Below are 19,402 nucleotides of genomic sequence, written 5' to 3'. Positions count from 1 at the left end.
CTGAGCCACATCCCCAGCCCTATTTTGTATTTTTTATTTAGAGACAGGGTCACTATGTAAACTAAACAAAACATTTTCACCTTGGATAGCTGTTCTGCAATCTTTCCTAGATTAAAATTCTCTAACGACTGCTTCATCCGTTGATAGAGGCTAAATATTAGTGGCTCGCATAACTCAGAAGCTTATTTCTCTTCTATGTAAAAGTCTGATCTGACAGGCAATTTGGGAAGGGGGTGTAGGGTGGCCTGTTCCCCGAGTCATCAGAGAAGCCAGGCACGTTCTGTGGTAGCTCTGTTGTCCTCTAGAATGTTCCCTTTCCACGTGGGTGCAGGGAGCACAAGGAGGCAGGGGGCCGCGACTGCCTGTTATGTCGGAGTCAGCAGACTTTCAGTGAAGGGTCAGAGTAGAGGATCGGGCTTTGCAGCCACATGTGCTGTTCCCCTCTTGTTCTTTTTCCTTGGTTTGTTTAAAACCTTTTGAATGTAAAAGCTCTACTTATCTTGAAGCCCTTACAAAATCCAGGCCTTGTGCTAGATGTGTGTCCCAAGCCAGTGTTTTGCCAACTGCTCTTCTAAGGGCTTGGCCTAGAAGTTGTGCGTTTTTTTCATCTGTAAAATAGGATCAAGAAAAGTGTCTATTCAAAAGGTCGCTGTGAAAATTAATACGATGGTATTCAAATCGTGGCTGTTACAAAGTGAGCATGTTTCACTGTTTTTGTTATTTAATTTGTATTTAATCCCACCTATGAAAGAGAATTACATATTTTTAAAACTATTTTTTAACATGGTTTATGGCTTTTTAAACATACAATTGCTACAGCTGCTTAGCCTAGCACTGTATTTAAATCAGTGCTTTAGTCTTTAAGATATTTTTATTTTATTTTTTTGATAGGTGATCCTCTTGCCTCACTGGAAGTTGACTCAGGGGTGCTCTATCACTGACCAGGCCTTCTTTAATTTTTAATTTGAGAAAGAATTTTACTAAGTCACCCAGGTTGGCCTTGAACTTGTGATCCTCTGGCTACAGTAGATTGGATCGTGGGTGTGTGCTACTGTGCCCAGCTTGAGTCTTTTTTTATAACTTCTATTTTTTTTTAATTATTTCTTTTGATTTGATCATGATTTTTTAAAGAAGGTATTATATTTCAAGTGTTTGCATGCTTATCAATGTCTGAACAGGTTTTATATCTAAAGGGTAATTCAGCAGGGTATGAAATTCTTGGGTGATCTTTTCCACAGGATTTTAAAAATTGTGTGTTTGTATGAAATCTAAAGCCAGTTTGATTGTTTCCCCCTATGTTTTCTGCCTGGAGACTCATGATCCTCTCTGTTTCTTTGATGTTTGGGAAATTGCTATATAGCTTCTCCTACTTTATAGGCTCTTAAAATGCAGATTCAGATGTTTTTAAATTTTTATTTTAATCCGAGGGGTGTTTTCTTGCATTTTATTTTAGAAGCTTTCTTCTTGTTCTTTTCAGGAATTGTGTTGTGCATATTGAATCTCTTATGTGCCTTTCTTTTTTCATTTGAAACATAGTTTTGTAGTACATTTTCTCTGCGTTATCTGCAGTGCCTCCTTCTGAATTTTTAGTTATTTTTGCTGCCTTTAATTGGATTTCAGTCTCTAAATAATTTTTGTCTTTCTTTTTCCATGTCTCCCTGGTCTGTCCCAGCTCAGCTTTCCTCTCCTCTGTGGTTTTATAATCTCCTAGTTGAGCTCATTTTAAAGAAAGTTCATGGCATAGAGTCTGTGAGGCTAATGTGAGCATTGACTTTTTCCTTTTCTCTCCTTCATTTCTTTTGTGATTTGCTTCTCTATCTGCCTTTTACTTATTGTTCCTTTCTCATTTTGATTTTTTGTTTATTTTCCCGCAGTGCTAGGGACGGAGCCCAGAGCCTCACACATGGTAGAGCGCTCTACCACTGAGCCACAACCCTAGCCCTTTTTAAATTTTATTTTGAGACAGGGGCTTGCAAAGTTGCCCAGGCTGGCCTTGAACTTGTGAACCTCTTGCTTCAACTTTCTGAATAGCTGGGGATACAGGTGTGTGCCGCTACACTTGGCTCCTTTTTCATCCTGTTCTCTGTTCCCTGCAGTGGGCGTGTGTGCAGTCTTATCCTGGCCCTTTCCAATGCCCACTCGTTATTAAGTGGGTTCTTAGGAGAGGTTCTTTGGTGGCTGAGGAGGTCAACAGCTTTGACTTGGATTTGTTGTCTCAAATGCTTTGTCACGTTTGTTCTGGGAGCACATCCATGTGCTGGTGTTCAGGAGGTTATTATGACTCCTTACGAAGTACATTGATCCCTCAGTATCTGATGGCAAAGAGCTCCAGGGCCCACATGGATACCAGGATCTACGGAGACTTGCCATCCGTTCTATAAATGGCGTAGTATTTGCATAGAACCTGCACACCTCCTCCCCTGTACTTTGAATCATCTCTAGATTACTGTGATCCATGGAACAGTATAAATGCTCTCTGTTAAATAACTCTTCCACTCACTGTATGGTTCAGAGAATAACAGCAGGAAAGTCTGTGCATGTTTTGGATAGTTTGATCCATGGTTGGTTGAATCTGGAGATGTGGCACCTGTGGATATGGAGGGCAGCTGTGTAGTTTATCAGAGGGCTAACATGCTCCCCCGCTTCCAGTCAGCCTCAGCCAGGAGGGTGGCCTGACACCAAGAAAAACCCCTCAGGACTGTAAATTGGTGAAACCAATCTGGAAAGCAGTATGGAGATTCCTTGGAAAACTGGGAATGGAACCACCATTTGACCCAGTTATCCCAATCCTTGGTCTATACCCAAAGGACTTAAAAAGAGCATACTACAGGGACACAGCCACATCAATGTTTATAGCAGCACAATTCACAATAGCTAAACTGTGGATCCAACCTAGATGCCCTTCAGTAAATGAATGGATAAAGAAAATGTGGTGTATATACCCAATGGAGTATCATTCAGCAATAAAAAAGAATAAAATCATGGCATTTGCAGGTAAATGGATGGAGCTGGAGAATATAATGAAGTAAGCCAATCCCAAAAAACCAAATGCTGAATGTCTTCTTTGATACAAGGATGCTGATTCATAATGGGGCTGGGGGGCAGATGAGAGGAATGGAGAAATTTAGATAGGGGAAAGGGGAGGGAGGGGAAGGGGGGAATGGGGGTAGGGAAGACAGGGGAATGAGACGGACATCATTCGGTGAAAACATGGATGGTGCGACTCTACTATAGTGTTCAACAGAGACATGGAAAATTGTGCTCTGTTTGTGTACTACAGGTTGAATTGCATTCTGCTGTCATGTATAACTAATTAGAATAAATAAAAAGAATAAAAGAAGAAAAGCCCCTCAGAAAATGGGCGTGTCTGCTGTATGGAACTGGCTCTCTTCAGGACGCCCCCACTGTCTAGCCACCTGTGTCCCCAGGTCTTCTCGCCTCCCTGGTACTGCCTTCCACCTCAGTGACACTGACGCCCAGGGGTTTCCCTTTCCTGCTGAGGTCTGAGTGCGGATGCTCCTTGTTGGTCCAGGTTCTGTGGTGCTGAAGCAGGGGTGCCTTGCAGCTCACCGCCTGGAGTGGTGGCGGTTCCCTCCTCCACCTGTATGAGCTTCCCACAGTTGATCATTTGTTCTTTTGTGGGTTTTGAGTAGAAGAGAAAAAAGGTACTTCCCTGATGGATTTAGATTTCTTTTGTGTTTTACATTTTTATTTTGAAAAAATTTAAAAGTATACAGTATCACAACCCATAATTGTCCTTTTACTTTGTCACATTTCTTTAAAGGTTTTTTTTCCCTCTTCTAAAAACATCTAGTGTGATAGGTCCAGGTGGGATTCCCTTTGACCCCTACCCCTGCCCCCTCACTCAATTCAACCCACAAAACCCTAAAGCAGTCAACAGCATCAGGGACTCATTTTACATTTAAGGTACAAATGTCTTCGCACAGTGTCTCTGAGGCCTGTTTGGAATGGCCTCCCAGCCGGCAGCCTGCCCTAGTGTTGTCCTGCAGCTGTGGGACCTGTTTTGATGCAGGGATTGTGCCTTGTGTCGGCTCCTCTTCTCTGTTGCCTGTTACTCCACCATGTGGACAGAGGCTTTCCTTTGTTCTGTTTGACTTTCTTAAGAGTAGCCTGTCGCAGGCCACCCTTGTACAACCCTTAAGTGCCAGGTTTTCTCAAAGAGAAATAGATGTTCAGGATCGCAAGATATATGTCTTTTCATTTTTACTAAACACTAACTAGTTAGTACTGCTTCCATGAACTAATTGTACATCAAGCGATGGCACCAGTTTACCCCATGGCAGGGGATGGCGTTCCCAACAGTGTCTGACGCGGCCGTGCTGTGTGCTCTCCGCACTTGCCCGAGCAATCTTAAAATGAAGGCAGCATTATATAATGACGCCCCTTTGATGGGTAGATTTTCAGAATTGGTTGTTTTTAGGTGAATATAGGAATAGAAAAGGGGGATAAGCCATCTAACCAGGAGTCCTACTGAATATAGCTCACTCCACATTGAGACACGATGACTTCCTCCTGGGTTTGTTGTTTGTTTGTTTGGCCTCCTTCCACCCCCAGGGCATCATTTCAGCCAAAATGAAGTTTCAGGGTTTTGGTGTCTTTGTGGGAGAGGGGAGTGGTGGGAGATGGGGTAAAGTGCACTGTCATTTCTCTCCTCAGAGTGGAACCATCTTCTGTACCGTGTGCCCTTTGTACTTGGAGTGGGTTTATTTCTGGAGCGCCTTTCTTGGCTGTTTATCTGAAAATCATTAGATGGGGTGCACATGAACTCTGAAATGATTACTGCTGGGGTGGCTCAGGAAGTGGGGATCCTCTCGAAGCCAGAGATAGGCATGTTAGGCTCAGGGCCTAGTAAGTGGTCCGTGTGTGACCCTGTGTGCTTTCAAACTGTGGGGTTCAAATGGACTTTGATCGGGGTGGTGTGTTTATATTGAGGAGGTGAGCTCCCTAACATCACGGTCAGAAAGAACACCGACGTTCTTGACCATCTAACCTGTCGGCCCTCTTTGGTGAATACCTTTTTTGCTCCTTCATTTCTATAAAAAACGTCACAGTTCTTCTCATCCACACCTTTTGAACTTTCAGAAGAGCAAGAGGAAAGGACACGAATATACCAACATTAAATATTCCCTAACGGACCAGACAAGTGGAGACCAGAGTCCCCTGCCACCTTGTACCCCAACACCACCCTGTGCAGAGTAAGTAGCGATGAAGGAACCTCTTTCTGCCGGGACAGTATGGTGTTCCATAAAGGCTTGAAAGCATCCGTGACAAACCTAGAGCACAGGCCCTGCATGGCCGCCCCATGGCTGGCGGTGCTGTGGATTGTGGCAGTGCCGTCCCAACTCCATCTTCTTTTGCCCCAACTGAAGGCAGCCGCTGTGCTCTGTATGGGATTCTGAGCTTATCAAGTGGTGACTCTCCAAGAAGAATCCAGGTTTCGGTTTGCAGTGGCGGGGACTGTTGCAGAGGGAGGCAGCATCCCTTGTTGATGTACTAAGACTCTTTCTGAATAAGAGGAAGTGAGTTGGCGTTGGTATGCGCGCTCACCTTGATATGCTGGTTTCCTGCCGGTCAGTGGGTGTTCACACCAGGGCTCAGCACGCTGCAGCCCGCAGACCACATCTAAAGCAAAAAGAAAGCTCCTGAGAGTAAGTGACAGAGGCGGTGGCCTGCAGAGCCTGCCACACCTGCCTCCTGGCTCTTTCCAGAAAACGTTTGCTGACCCCTGTTTAACCCTAACACAGCAGGAACGTGCTAAACTGGTCATATTCTAAAGTCACTTTCTGGTTTAGCATTCACTTCTTATTTTCCCGTAAGGATCTTGTCTCTTTGCTTTGATGTGGGTTTTAAAGCCTGCGGACTGTGACGTGGCCTCTGGCTGTCTTAGGTGGAGATGGAGGTTCGTGTTCACACTTGCTTGCAGTGGAGCTTCCTCCACCTGCCCCTTCCCGTCCCCTGCAAGGACTGGGAACGTTGGCATTCTTGGTTGCTGCCTGCAGTAGTTTGCAGTGCTGTCGTGAAGCCGGATGACCTTCCTCTCCTGTGGGGGACAGAATGGGCTCCAGCCACTCCCTTCTTTCTATGGCAGGCCAGCGACTGCGGGGCAGGTTGTCGCCCCATTCCTGATCCCTCCACCCACCCAGGGCATCCCAGGCCCAAAGCCCCTCTAGGCCAGCACCCCCAGCTGCTGGGTCCCTGTCTGCTTGGGTCCCACTCTGATCCCCTCTCCTTGCTGAGAGAGAAACCTGAGCTCCTGCATGCTGGCCCCCCTTGGCCCTACACTAGCCCATCCTCCTCAGGGTCCCCGAGCCGAGGCTAAGAGGAGCTCGTCCCTGTCGGCTGCTGCCTCATTCCCATCTTGGAGCTTTTTCCCTGTTCTGATGCCTCTGTTGGAAGTGACAGTGGCTCCTTGTTGCATGAACCTGTCCCACCTCCTTCACGGTTTGCCCCAAATGCCTTATATCCTATAGGGCTCCATGCTGTGCCACCTGGAGACTCCCCACTTCCTCCTCACCCCAGGGAGCACAGGGACCGGTGGCTCCTGTTGTCCTCATAGCTGTGTGGTGATATTGCTGTGTGTCTGTGTCTTTTGTCCCTTCCAAGAACATCTGCTCTGGTGGCAAGAAGACATCTGCAGCATAACGGATGGTTCCTCAGGAAGTGGGTGTGCTGCGCAGGTGCCACGGACGCTCACATCGTGTGGCCTGCGTGGTTGTGAGTGTCCCCCTTTTCCTTTTCTCTGCAGAATGAGAGAAGACAATGCCAGAGTCTATGAGAACGTGGGCCTGATGCAGCAGCAGAAGAGCTTCAGATGAGAAGAGCCGCGGGAACTGCAGCCCAGAGTAGGTACCGGGCGCCCGCGGGCTCTGGGCACATTGCTTCTATAATTATGGCGTTTTTAAGCAGGCAAGGAATTGTGACTATTTCAGCAGAGTACACTGTAATTGGGCTTTACACACCAGCCTCCTTGCTCCTCACCCTGCATTTCCTTCTCCAAGCTGGATTGAGTTTACAGTTCATTAAGCAACAAAATCAAATACAGAATCAGTTGTGCAAGGGCTGAGGCTGCACTCAACACCAGGAGAGCGGCTGACAGCAGTAGCAAGGGAGGGTGGAGGGGTCACTGTCCCTGCGGCATTTATTAGAGCTGCTGGTAACCAGGAGGTGCTGGGCACAATCTGGTGATACCTGGACAGTCGTGGGAAGAGAGGAGTCACAGTTTTGAGTTTTCATCCCTGACGGCCTCTGACCGTGAGATATGGGGACCCTCTTGACCTCTGATGGGATCAGTTCTGCTGCTGGGAACCCATCTCCTAATGCATCTCCTCCCTGCCAATCACCTTTCTAGACTGGAACCCAAGTATGTGGTTTATTTTTGTTGCTTGGTGCTAGGGATTGAACCTAGGAGTGTTCTACCACTGAGCTATACCAGCCCTTTTTATTTTTTATCTGGAGACAGGATCTTGCACAGTTGCCCAGGCTGGCCTCAAACCTGTGATCCTCCTGCTTCAGCCTCCTGAGTTGCTGGGATCATAGGTGTGTGCCACCACACCTAGCTGTATGTTTTAATAATAACTAGAAACTAGTAGTATATTTCATGTTGAAATTCCCATCTCAGTGGTAAGGTATCTAAATGTTTAGATCTGCCTTTTAGTGGTTTGGGACTAGGGGTACAGCTCGGTGCTTCCAACTCCCATACTGGGATGGGACTGGTTGAGGGCCAGCAGAGCTGAGAACGCTCAGGTATCCTGACTCCCACCTGGCGCTGGGCCCTGAGCTGCCCAGGTGCTGACGGACTGTGCCCTGCACCTCCTGGACGGCTAACCAACTCTAAAGAACGCTGCAGGAACAGGGACCCCCTGCCCTGCCCCTGACCCTGACCCTAACTAATTCTGTATTTAATTTTACTGTTAATGAGCGGTAAACTCAGTCCAGCTCCGTGAAGAAAGGATAGGTAAGGAGCGCCGGGAGGCTGGTTGTGAAACCCAACTGCCGAAACCTTCACAGCACCTTTGCCTGACACGGGCAAAGCCTGGGTCCAGCCCCAGCCCTGAAAACCATACAAAACAGAACTTAGTGCTTTGCTAAGCTTTTAAACGTATTCTCTTTAAATTTTCTACCTTATTTCTTCCCCAGATGTGGACTTTCGCCTTCTCTCTAAAGTTCAAGAACAGACACAAGGAAGTTTATGTGAAGAATGGATTTGGATCTGGAAAGCTGGTGTCGTGGCTGACTGCCTTTTGATCAGCCACATTTGCAGCCATTTAAAGACCACTGTATTCTAACTCAGCAGTTCATTTCCTCAGATAAGAAGAAGTCGTCTCTACAATGTAGACAATGTGATATTTTATAGAATTTTGTTTTAAATCAAGAAAGCAGTTAAATTGTGCTCTATATTTTAGAGATCATGGGGCTTCAAGTTCAAGTTATGGGCAGTTTTTTTTTTTTTTTTAAATAGCCTGATTTTTTTTTTCTCTTTGTGGGGGATGATGGGACACTTGGAGAAAGGAAATGGCTTGGGAAAATTAACAGCACCCTTGAGAAGTGGGAACTGTTTCCTTTTCCCTCGCTGCTGTCTTAGTCTGTTTTGTGTTGCCTGACAGGACGCCTCAGACCAGGCGATTTTTAATGGACAACAATTTGTGTCTCCGGTTCTGGAGGCTGGGAGGCCAGGGTGGGGCGGCATCTGCTGAGAGCCTCAGTGCTGCATCAGGGGACTTGGTGGAAGGCGTCACATGCTGAGGGACAGCCAGAGAGGGCCAAGCCTGGTTTTAAAATGAGTCCACTCCCGTGATGACGTTAATCCATTTGTGGCGGCAAAGCCCTGTGACCTGATGGCCCCTTTAAGGCCCCACCTCTCCACACGGCTGCATTGGAGATTGAGTTTCTAATACAGGAACTTTGGGGACATTCACTCATAGCACTTATCCCTAGTGGATAATTCACCTGGGGGCTTCCTCTTTTTTGGCTAAATGGTCTCCCAGCCAGTGACCGAGACTGTCAGAGGTTGACTGTCTTCACATCGCCGTTAAAAATCATGGGAAAAAAAATCATGGAAATGTATGAACTAGGATAAGAGGTGTGTTTTCTCAGCCGATGGCCGTTCCTGTTCAGTGTTGACAGGCGTTTGTGACGGGAAAACAGTTGCCATATTTCCTTTGCTTCTGAGTGACTGTCTTGTGTTTTAAACAGGCTTCTGGGCCGACTGGGCTTTGGTCGTCAGGTGTCGCTCACCCGCCCCCTTCCTCAATCTGAGCTGGGCCCGTCAGAGCTGTCCCTCTGCTGCTCTTGCGGGTGGTCCCCCGTGTGTTGGCAGGTCGATGAGACACTGGGACGGCTGGGCTTTGCTCTGCTGGAGTCCTCAGGTCTGTCCTCCATGGGGCCTCAGCAGGGTAGTGAGGCCTGTCCCCTGACTGCTCAGAGCTCCCACCTGCTCAAGGGCAAACTGGCCAGGCCTCAGGCTCAGACCACAACTACCACAGCCGCCCTTCCATGCCCTTCCTTGATTAAAGAAGTCACAGACCCAGCCAGGGTGTGAGGGGATATGAAGTGGAGGTGCAGTGCCTTGGGGCCACAGTCTAACATCTGGCACAGCCAGTGCCATGGCAACCAGCTGCCAGTGACCTTGGGAAGCTGCTTCTGCTGTGATAGTGGGAGAAGCTGCAGGTCAGGCTGAGAGAGGAGCAGGGCCTTCAGGAAGCTCTGAGCACGTCTTCAGCCCTGAGCACACGTTCCCAACCTCCCCCAAGGGACAGGTCTTGCAAGCACAGAGGTGTTTGGGGGACAGAGCATTCGAAACTGAATCCCCTGTCCTCGCAGACCATGGCCAATGTGATGCTTTCTAAGTGCCGCTGGCTTTCTGTCCTGCCCTTGTGGCACTGCCAGGCCGCGCGGCGGCGGAGCAGCCCAGCCGCTGCCAGGTGAGCCAGCCTCTGTGCAGGCAGCAGCGAGACTTGCTGATGTCCTACCTTAAGTGCCTTCTCCAGGGACGTCCCCCTTGCCTCAAGTGTTAAACTGTCATTCAGTGAGAGTGTCTGAAGACAGCGTTGCAGGTTGACTCTTGTCACGTGTGAGAGCAACTGTGCTGGGAAGTCACGGTCTCTCCCCAGAGTCCTCCTGCTGTGTTCTGAGTGGCAGGGCTGTCCTGGTGGTCGCTCTTTGCGGAGCCCTTTCACTCCCTGAGGTGGTTGGGGAGTGCAATGGCCGCCATTTTCACAGATGAAATGAACACTGATGCTCCCCCACCCCGTATTCCTGGGAAGCAGAATTGCTCAGAGCGAGGTGTGGCCTGAGTCACCCCTGGGCGGATGCAACGAGCACGGTCTTCCTGTCCAGCCTGCACAGGGAGCTCCCGGCCCAGCGTTTGCACCCTCTTCTCTTTACGGCATTGTCAAGTTGACTCATTTGGATTTTGTGGTGGTGTTTTGACTGTGCGCTTTGGGGACAGAGTCTTGCACCAGCATGCAAGGGTGTGACGGGACGGGTACATCTGCTGAGTTCACATCTCGGCTGGTAGCTCTAGATGGGTTGTTTTTGCACTCAGAATGGAAACACCTGATCTCGGCCAGCTTTGTTCCAACACGCTGATTTCATCCAACTATTATTAAATGAACTGATGCCAACAGAAGATCCGTGGGAAGGCTGCTGATGTCTGTCTTGTGTTTGGTAAAAGGTGGTTGCACGTTCTCAGGGCAGGTCGTTGTGCATATGGTGGAACCAGACAGAGGGCTAGGAAGATGGGGGTAGCTTGAGGTGTGAGGTTAAGAAGGTGGAAATGCAAGTTCAAGAGGCGGTTCACGAGGAAGTCACAGGCCCCAGGCCAGCGCGGTCAGTAACCGGTGAATCAGGCTCCCTGGCTAGGCGAGATGGGCACAGGTCCGCACCCACTTCTGCATTGTTGCTGGGCATTAAACGCACACAACAGACCATAGCTGGCTGAGTATTTTAAAATTATAAGCATAGGATTTTATATTTGGGGTGAAGAAATTATCTGGCACATGGTATTGGGTTTTTCTAAAAAAGCCAAATTTCAGAGTCTTTATAGCTTTCTTTCTTAAAAAAATAAAAAGGTGTCTCACGTCCAGTGTGTGGCTCTCTGACACCTAAGGTCACCTCTCCCACTGAAATCAGTGACTTTTTAAACGTGGCAGAATGGGGTGAGAAACTGTAGGTAGACTTTCTTGGTGTCTGTACCCAGTTGCTTTGGAACAGCCAAGAAAATTGTCAAGATTGTTTTAGGGGTTATTTTACTGGGGGATTTTTAAGAAATAACAACGGGCGGGGGTTGTGGCTCAGTGGCAGAACACTCGCCTGGCATGTGTGAGGCATGGGGTTTGATCCTTAACACCACATACCAATAAATAAATAAAATTAGAAAAAAAATTTAAAAAGAAGTAACATAAAACCCTGGGTCACTTCCAGTTGAGGAACGTGGGAAGGTGTGCGGTTGGTGTAGGTTAGTGATCCAGAGGGAGGCTCTGTTGGTGGTGGGAATAAATTTTTACCTAGAAGCACACGCCTCCTTGATTTGAAGATGCCTTTCCTAGGATATGTATTAGCTTGTGATTCTGTTGAAGTCTTCTTCCTTCTTCCTCTTGAAAAATGAGTTCCAAACATAGTTTATTGTGTCTTCTGTGACTAAAATGTTCACTCCTCCTTTGCCACGGGCAGTTCACACAAGGCAAGACCTTAAGCAGGTGGCTGTAGTGAGCTGGTAACTATGCTGTATGTCAAACTAATTTTTACAAGTTTCCATCCTAAACTTCAAATCATGTAATTAATAATTTGCCTGTTTATTTATGACCTAATTGTGATTCTTTTATTAATAAAAGCTAATTGAAAAGGACCCTTTATTAAGCCGATGACTAGACCTACATTTAATTTTCCTGCATTGTATGAAGAGTATTGCACCAGAGTATTAAAGATATGTAATATTTTATTGATAAATCTATCCTTTAAAAGGAATACGTTTTAGGATGTCATCATTTTGATGTGAATCATGTAAATGTTGATAATATGCTGTTTATTATACATTTAGTGTTTCAAGAGATCCACTTAATTGCCTTTTTGCCCACGTATATTATGTAGTCTATTTGCAATTGTTTTTTTAGAAAATGACATTAAAAGAGTAGTCTATGTAGAGAAACAGTAGTGAATGTTAATTGTCTCCCCACCTGTATTTATGGGTGTTAGTTCAACTGCTTTGCTAGTTGCAAAGCCGTTATTACAGAGTAAAGTGTATTTGTAAACTGTATGGAACTAAAAATTAGGAATAAAACCATTTTTCTTATATCATGGTATTTGTCATTTACTTCATCAGAAATGTCCAGGGAACAATTGGGATGGTGGGTCTCTTAGCCCCTCTCACTGGCACCACGTTCACATCCAGCTGCTCCGAGCTAGAAGGTGCCCTGGGATACGGGGTGGGGAGGAAAGGAATCGGTCCTCACTGAGTGCCAACTGCAGAAAGAGCTCTAGGAGACAAAGTAAAGCCTAAGGTGCATCAGAGGGATTAGGAAACGCACAGGGCTGGGTGTGGACGCTTTGGGTGGGGTGCAGGTAAGGGGTGCTCAGGGAGGCTTGTCGGAGGAGTGAAGTCCAATGTGGGACAGTGGCGCTTTCCTTTAGAGCAGGTTTAGGCCACATTCAAACCAGGCTGTTGTCTTCTGGCAACAGTGTACACAGCATGAGCAAAAAGAAATTGTAAAACAAAACAGTGATTAGTTCTGTGATTTGCATTATTTATACTGTAAGACACCGTGGCCTCCTCTCCATCTCAACTGAGTTATTTCATGGAGGTCATCGGATCCAGCCAGCTTAGTTGTTTTACTTTATTCAGAAAACAACCCAAGGCACCGCACATGTGCCAGACACTGGATTGAGCACAGCCCAAAGCCACTGGGTTCAGTGGCTGCCTACCAAGTCAGAAGACAGCCAGGTGTCCTTGTGAGGCACTTCTGAAGGTGCCTGGGGTCAAGACAGAAGTTAGACAACTGTTCCCAGTAAGGGGAGTCTGGAGGAAGGGCGGCAGGGCGGTTGCAGGAATCTTAACTTGTAACTTCCAACTTCCGGGGGATGGGGGGGCTCGCTTGGGTTGTCACACTGCACTAACATTTGGTGACCAGCCCCAGGGGCTGTTGGCATGGAGACGCTCAGGTCCATGCCATCTCCTGAGAGCTTGGGTTGCACACAGAGGCTGGTGTTATGACCTGGCCTTAGGTCATGAAAGAACCTTCTAGCCATGTAGCTCCTATTCAGAAGTAGATAGGAAATGAAGGGCAAAGCAGGAATTCCCACACAAATCAACTGTGGGCAGAGACCTAAGTGCTTATTCAACTTGGCAATGAAAAGGTTCCTGGTGAAGCCCTGCTCTTGGATCCCATTGCATGTCCGTGGCCTTGACCCCAAGGGTGGTGAAGGGGACCATAACCTCAAGCAGATGCTTTTATTGCAGATTCTTTTTTTCATTTCCTAGGAACCAGCTAAGTTTCCAAACACTGAATTTGCAAAACAATGCTGAACTGGTGGTAGTTGCTCTTTGATGGTGGTAATAGTGTAGTCACCAAGGAGCTAATATTTGTGTCACTTGAGGTCTGACTCTTTAAATCCTCAAACACTATCACAATATAAAATGTGGCTACTGGGGAGGGTCGGGGGAAAGAACATGGTTAACGCTTACACAGCTGCGGTTTGACAGGAGAAGAATTGATAATATTCTGTAGCCCATAGGGTGACGATGGTTGACAATTAATTGTACATTTTAAAATAGCTAGTAGACTTTTGAATGTTCCCAACCCCCAAAAATGATAAATGCTTAAAGTGTTAAGTGTAAATATGCCAATTTCCCTGATCTGATCATTACACATTGGACACATGTTTTGAAACACCACACTGTACCCCATAACTATGTACAGTTATGTGTATATATATTAATTTTTTAAAATTAAAAAATATAGCTACTAAAATAAGGGTAATAAGAAAGCAATACAGCCAGGCACGCTGGCGCACACCTGTCATCCCAGCAGCTCGGGAGGCTGAGGCAGGAGGATGCCAAGTTCAAAGCCAGCCTCAGCAAAAATGAGGCGCTAAGCAACTCAGTGAGACCCTGTCTCTAAACAAAATACAGAATAGGGCTGGGGATGGGGCTCAGTGGTCAAGTGCTCCTGAGTTCAATCCCAGGTACCAAAAGAAAAAAAAAAAAAAGCAATACCATACTGTAAGACCCGCAGGCAGTTTATGAACAAAGTAATAGTAGGTGATGCTCGGAACTGATGTCATCGGTACCTGGTAAGACCATGGTCATACTGAACCAGAAGGAATTGTTTGGGGTTCACATCCTCTTCCACGTGGCTCTGGAAGTTAGACGCTGGGCGTGGATGAAGGCGACAGCGCCTCTAGTGGAGAGGCGTGAACCTGCAGGCGTGGTCATTGGGTTGGAGGAGGCGGTAGTCAGGGGTGTCTGCTGGAACTGATGGTTGCGGGAGTTGTTTGTAGGGGGTTAAGATTCAGAGGAGGGGCCATGGGAGCTATTCTCGACCAGTGAGAGGGTCCTCTGTGTGTTTGTGTGTGCCCAGAGACGCTGGCTGGAGTGTCCAACTGCTCTCCTGTTGTAGTCAAGGTCAGCTTCTCTGGATCTCTTTCTAGAAATCTAGACCCTTGCACGGCAAATAGTTCAGCTCTTGCTTCCCCACTTATTCTGAACAGAGGAGACCCCATGACCACGCAGAAGGCCTGTCTAGCTAGCCCTCTTGGTTACCCTGGGCGACTGTAAGCACCAACATATTTTAGGGTCTCCGTTCTGGATCTGCGTATCTACCCACTGCTTTAACCAAATTCAGCTCCATGGTGGATGATCTGGCTCCTTGGGCTGGCGTTCCCTCGTCCACCCTGTAGTTTGGAACGAGTCGTTTCATCTCAATGCCATCATTACTGAGATCACAGATTTTGTTTGGTTTTGGTGCTGGGGATGGAACCCGGGGCCTCACACTGGGTAGGAAAACGCTCTACCCCTGAGACACAGCCTGGCCCTGTCTTTGTTTTTAAAGTCCTTCTTCCGGGCTTAAAGCATTTCTGAATTTTAAAATTTTGGGGTTTTTTTTTTTTAAATAGGTATTACATTCACTTAGAAAAATGGGAAAGGTTGAAAGCAGGATATGATGGAAAGTCTCTTCGGCGCCTGCCGTCTGCAGGGCTTCCTAACTGTGCATTGGAGCCCTGAGCAACTTGGAACACATGTCCCGCTCCAAAAGCACTGTGCGCCAGGGTTTTACATGTGTCACTTGGATACCTAACGCCAAATCATCACTCAGTGAGGCTGAACAGCCTGTCCTGTTCCACCTTGATCAGCTCCACATCAAACAACTTTTCTCACCCTTGTCGTCCGTCACATGGGTGAGACGTGCCGGTTCTGGGAAATTAAATTCGCATTTCTCTTAGAAGTGAATCTGAGCATCTTTTCACGTGCGCTGGCTGGGTTTCCTTTATGTTGCTTGACATTTTTTTTTTTCCTGTTGAGGTCTGAGTCTTGTTTTGAATTTATGAATAAAAAATTTATTTCTTTATGACGGATGTGATGGGGCTTACTGAGACCTCAGGATCAATTTCAGTATCACCCTCTTCTCGGGTGTGTGGCATAGGTGCACCTGCGTGCCCCTTGCTGCTTTGGCTTTGTCGTGATTATAATTCCCATTCAAAGGTGCCGTTCAGGGCACGCACGCACCCACTGAATCACGATTTAATGAGCACGTGAGCGGGGCATGGGGCTAGGTGCTCTAGGAATACAAAATAAGTACCTGTCTCCCTCCGCGTCTTGAAGGACTTTTGCCATTGAAGGAGAGAAGGCACGCACACAGCTTGGGAGGGGCCTGAATCAAGACGAAGGGAAGAGGAGCAAACCCAAACGCCTTTCATTTGCTAAGCAATAATTATGCGCCAAATACTGTCAGCAGGTTTATACTCATTGCTTCTCTTCCCTTTTTTGCAGGATTGGAACTTGGCCTCACTCACGGGCAAGCGCCCTACCACTGAGCCACACTCCAGCTGTCACACTGATTATTTCTAACCCCGGAAAGGGGTCCCCTCTGCGGCCAGTCCTGCTCACTGCCCAGTGTCTAGTGCCTGGGCAGCGTGCACAGCAGTTGCAGAATGGACAGCTGGTGGCCATTTCCCGGCCCTGGAAGGTAGAGGTCTGAAGTGTGGGGTCAGGGTGCTGGCGGGGCTGCGTTCCTCCTGCAGATCCTGGGGACTGTCCTCCTGTCCTCTTGGTTGCTCGGCTTCTTTTTTTGCAGTACTGAGGGTCGAGCCCAGGGGTGCTCCACCACTGAACTACATCCCCAGTCCTTTTTTTTTTTTTAATTTTGAAATGGGGTCTTGCTAAGTTGCCCAGGCTGGCTTGGAACTTGTGATCCTCCTGCCTCAGTCTCTCAAGTGGCTAGCATTACAGGTATGCGTCACCGTGCCCAGCTTCTCAAGACCCCTGCACCCCTCCCCTGCTGGCTCTCCCCTCCATCTTCAAAGCCAGTACCGGCCAGACGAGTCTTCCTCACACAGCCGTTCTACTCCCTCTTTGACATATAAAGTCCCCAATGATGCCACAGGTCCACCAGGTAATCCAGAAGAATCTCCCCATCTCAGGGTCACAATTTGCAAAGACCCTTTTGCCATACAAAGTAATGTGTTCACAGGTCCCACGGATTGACACAGGGACCTCTTTCCAGGCCCCTTGTCCTGCCTATCACTGCACCCCGAGGCCTCTAGGATGCAGGGATGGGGGAACTGTGTTCCTGTCTCTGGAAAGATCTGGAGCTGCAGAGAAGGACTCCTGGCCTCCGCAGGGAAGGAACAGCTGCTCCCAACTCCAGCCGCTGCTTCCCACTGACCCACCCCTGCTGCGAGCCAGAGGGCGCCACTGGGCGGGTGCTCCATGGTGGGTACCAGTCTATAGTGGGCAGGTGCTGCAGGGAGAGGGCTCAGTCTCTTGGCAGAGAGCAGGGTGGGGTCTGGATCTGGGACCCGCAAGGTGTGGTCAGGACCCGCCTCAACCCGACTGATCAGTCTGCCTTTTCCACAGGATCCCCAGGGAGCCCTGGGCCCAGCGGGAGGATTTCCCTGTGGAGATAGAGGTCACAGAGGTGGTCGGAGAATCATCTGATGTCACAGAGCAGCCACGATGTCCAGGTTGTAGGGCCAGAAGAGGACCAACGTCAGGATCTCAAGAAACAGGGCGAGCAACCCCACAGATGTCTTGAAAATACCTCCAGGCGTTCTTAACAAACCAAGGGGTGAAATCCCCAGCGTGTGTCAAACCCCTCAGACTCTGGGAAGAGAGGGCCGCGATGTCAAGGAAGCAGACTTTACAACTCAGGTCTGCTCAGGAGGTGACAGCTGTCTTGACAGATTTCGAGGTTTGTAGAAAGTAATATTTTTTTTCATCTTCATTCATCCCGCCGGGTGGTTGCTCTCCACCTCATCAGCATCTTGCACCCTGTGCCGAAATCAGTTTCCTCCTTGATCCCCCCCGCACAGGCCCTCACTGTACAAAGGCTTTAGAGAACCATCTAGCAAAGGTTTGAGGTCCACTAGCCTCGGCGACTCTCCAGGAGCCTTGCTCCCTGGTATGGAAGGATGATTCCAACATCGTTGGGAAGCACAGTGTCTTTTTATCTGCTAATGACCTTTAGTCTTGGGGACAGAGTTAGGTTGATCATTACCTCTGCCTTGGATAATGTGGGAAATGCTTTGGTTTTGGAAGAGGGTGATTTTAATAAGCTGGGGACAGGGAAGGCTGACTGAGGGCTTGGTTCTGAGCCCCGCCTTTGTGCCTTCCGGCTTTCAGAGTGAGTGAACAGACCATGGGAACCTCACGCCCCGAACGGTGGGAGGTTCAATGAGCTAATGACACACACAAGGGGGTCTTTGCTTATTGAAATCAACCATAGACGACACCTCCCCACCTCACTTTTCATATAACCGTGAAAAGAAATGGAACATGTCAACATGGATGAACTGTACGCAGGGCTGAGAGGGACGAGCACATCGTAGAAGACTCTGACAGAGTGGAATCGTTTGGATTGTATGTTCAGCAAGATGCAAAGACAATACAGTGTTTGGAGAAACAAAGTCATTTATGGTAAAACTGTCAAGTACAGGAACATCAATGCCCCTTTTTCGGGTAGTTGTCACTTTGAAATAGGATGCATGAGATCAGAGAAGGGAAAATAAGATTTTATTGGCTTCACAAAATGATCATGTGCTGGGCAGGGTGACACACACCTGTCATCCTCGTGTCTGTGGAGGCTGAGGCAGGAGGATTGCAAGCTGGAGGCCAGACTCAGCAACTTAGCAAGACTCTATCTCAAAAAAATAAAATAAAAAGAGGTAAGGATGTAGCTCAGTGATAAAGTGTCCTGGGTTTAATCTCCAGTATAAAAAAAAAAAAGGTCATGTAAGCTACCTTTTTCCATGTTATTAATTTTTATATCATATATTCCATGTAGTCTCTTAAACATTTTAAATGTTTTGGGATATATCATTAAAAATTAACTAAGATAATTAACATGGAAGAATAGAAACAGAAAGGATACCGTTCAAGTCCACTTGCGGTGTAGCCTATAAGTGCTGTTTATTGCTGGGCAGGCTCCGTGCCAGGTGCTCCTATGCCTTCTTTTATCAAATCCACACAGTGTTAGAGTCTGTAAACAAGTCAAAATAACACCTGGCATTTTGCCAGGGGAATGTTAGAGTTCGTAAACAAGTCTGGATGGTACCTGGCAAAATGCCAGAGGGAGTGGTTTGAGAAGTAACAAAAGCGAGCCATTAAGTCTAGAGATTCCTTATTGGTTGACTGATGTATCTAGTTTATGCTAATTAGATAAGCTGTGTGGAATGTATAAATACTGCTCCTGTCCTGCAATAAACGGCTCCTACTCCTGCTGTATCAACGTATACAAGTTGTTCGTCACCCCCCGGTTATTTTGCTGCGAACGAACTGCGGCAACACAGCTGTACCAGGTGGGGACTATTATAATCTTCTCTGTCCCCCTGAGCAAATCGGGGCTGTTCGCCATCACGTTGAGGGAGCACTTACTGATTTTTAGGCACTATACTGTTATACATAGCATTATCTACTTCTTTTTCTTTTTTATACATGCATTGTATGATTTCATCTTTCTGCAACCTCTGAGACCCACGCCCAAACCACAGCTTTAGCCCAGAGGTCTTCCAGCTTTTTGAAAAGGGCCAGACAGTAAATATGTGGTGCGTCCCTGAGCCACACGATCTCCATTGAGACCGCTGACCTCTGCTGCTGTCGGCCACATGCAGTCAGGGAGAGTTTCTAAGAGACTCAGCAATAGTCCAAAGAAATGCCCTGGATGGACGCTGA

General features: G+C 47.5%; 1 protein-coding gene across 2 annotated transcripts in view; it reads left to right on the top strand.

The window, feature by feature from the left end:
- Positions 1 to 12,310, top strand: part of Ptpn11 (protein tyrosine phosphatase non-receptor type 11) — an 86,817-nt gene extending 74,507 nt beyond the window's left edge. For both annotated transcript variants that reach the window (XM_046456446.1, XM_058583158.1), the window contains exons 14-16: positions 5,104 to 5,216; positions 6,767 to 6,863; positions 8,158 to 12,310. In XM_046456446.1, coding sequence (XP_046312402.1) covers positions 5,104 to 5,216; positions 6,767 to 6,836 — 183 coding nt within the window. In that variant the 3' untranslated portion in view covers positions 6,837 to 6,863; positions 8,158 to 12,310. The remainder of the gene's footprint in view (positions 1 to 5,103; positions 5,217 to 6,766; positions 6,864 to 8,157) is intronic.
- Positions 12,311 to 19,402: the final 7,092 nt, after the last annotated feature.

This window comes from Marmota monax, unplaced genomic scaffold (genome assembly GCF_021218885.2).
Source record: "Marmota monax isolate L192 unplaced genomic scaffold, Marmota_monax_Labrador192_F-V1.1 WCK01_AAM20220418_F8-fsc00185, whole genome shotgun sequence".
Lineage (NCBI taxonomy): Eukaryota > Metazoa > Chordata > Mammalia > Rodentia > Sciuridae > Marmota > Marmota monax.
Note: the sequence above shows the minus strand (reverse complement) of the source record. Positions and strands in the feature narration are given on the sequence as shown.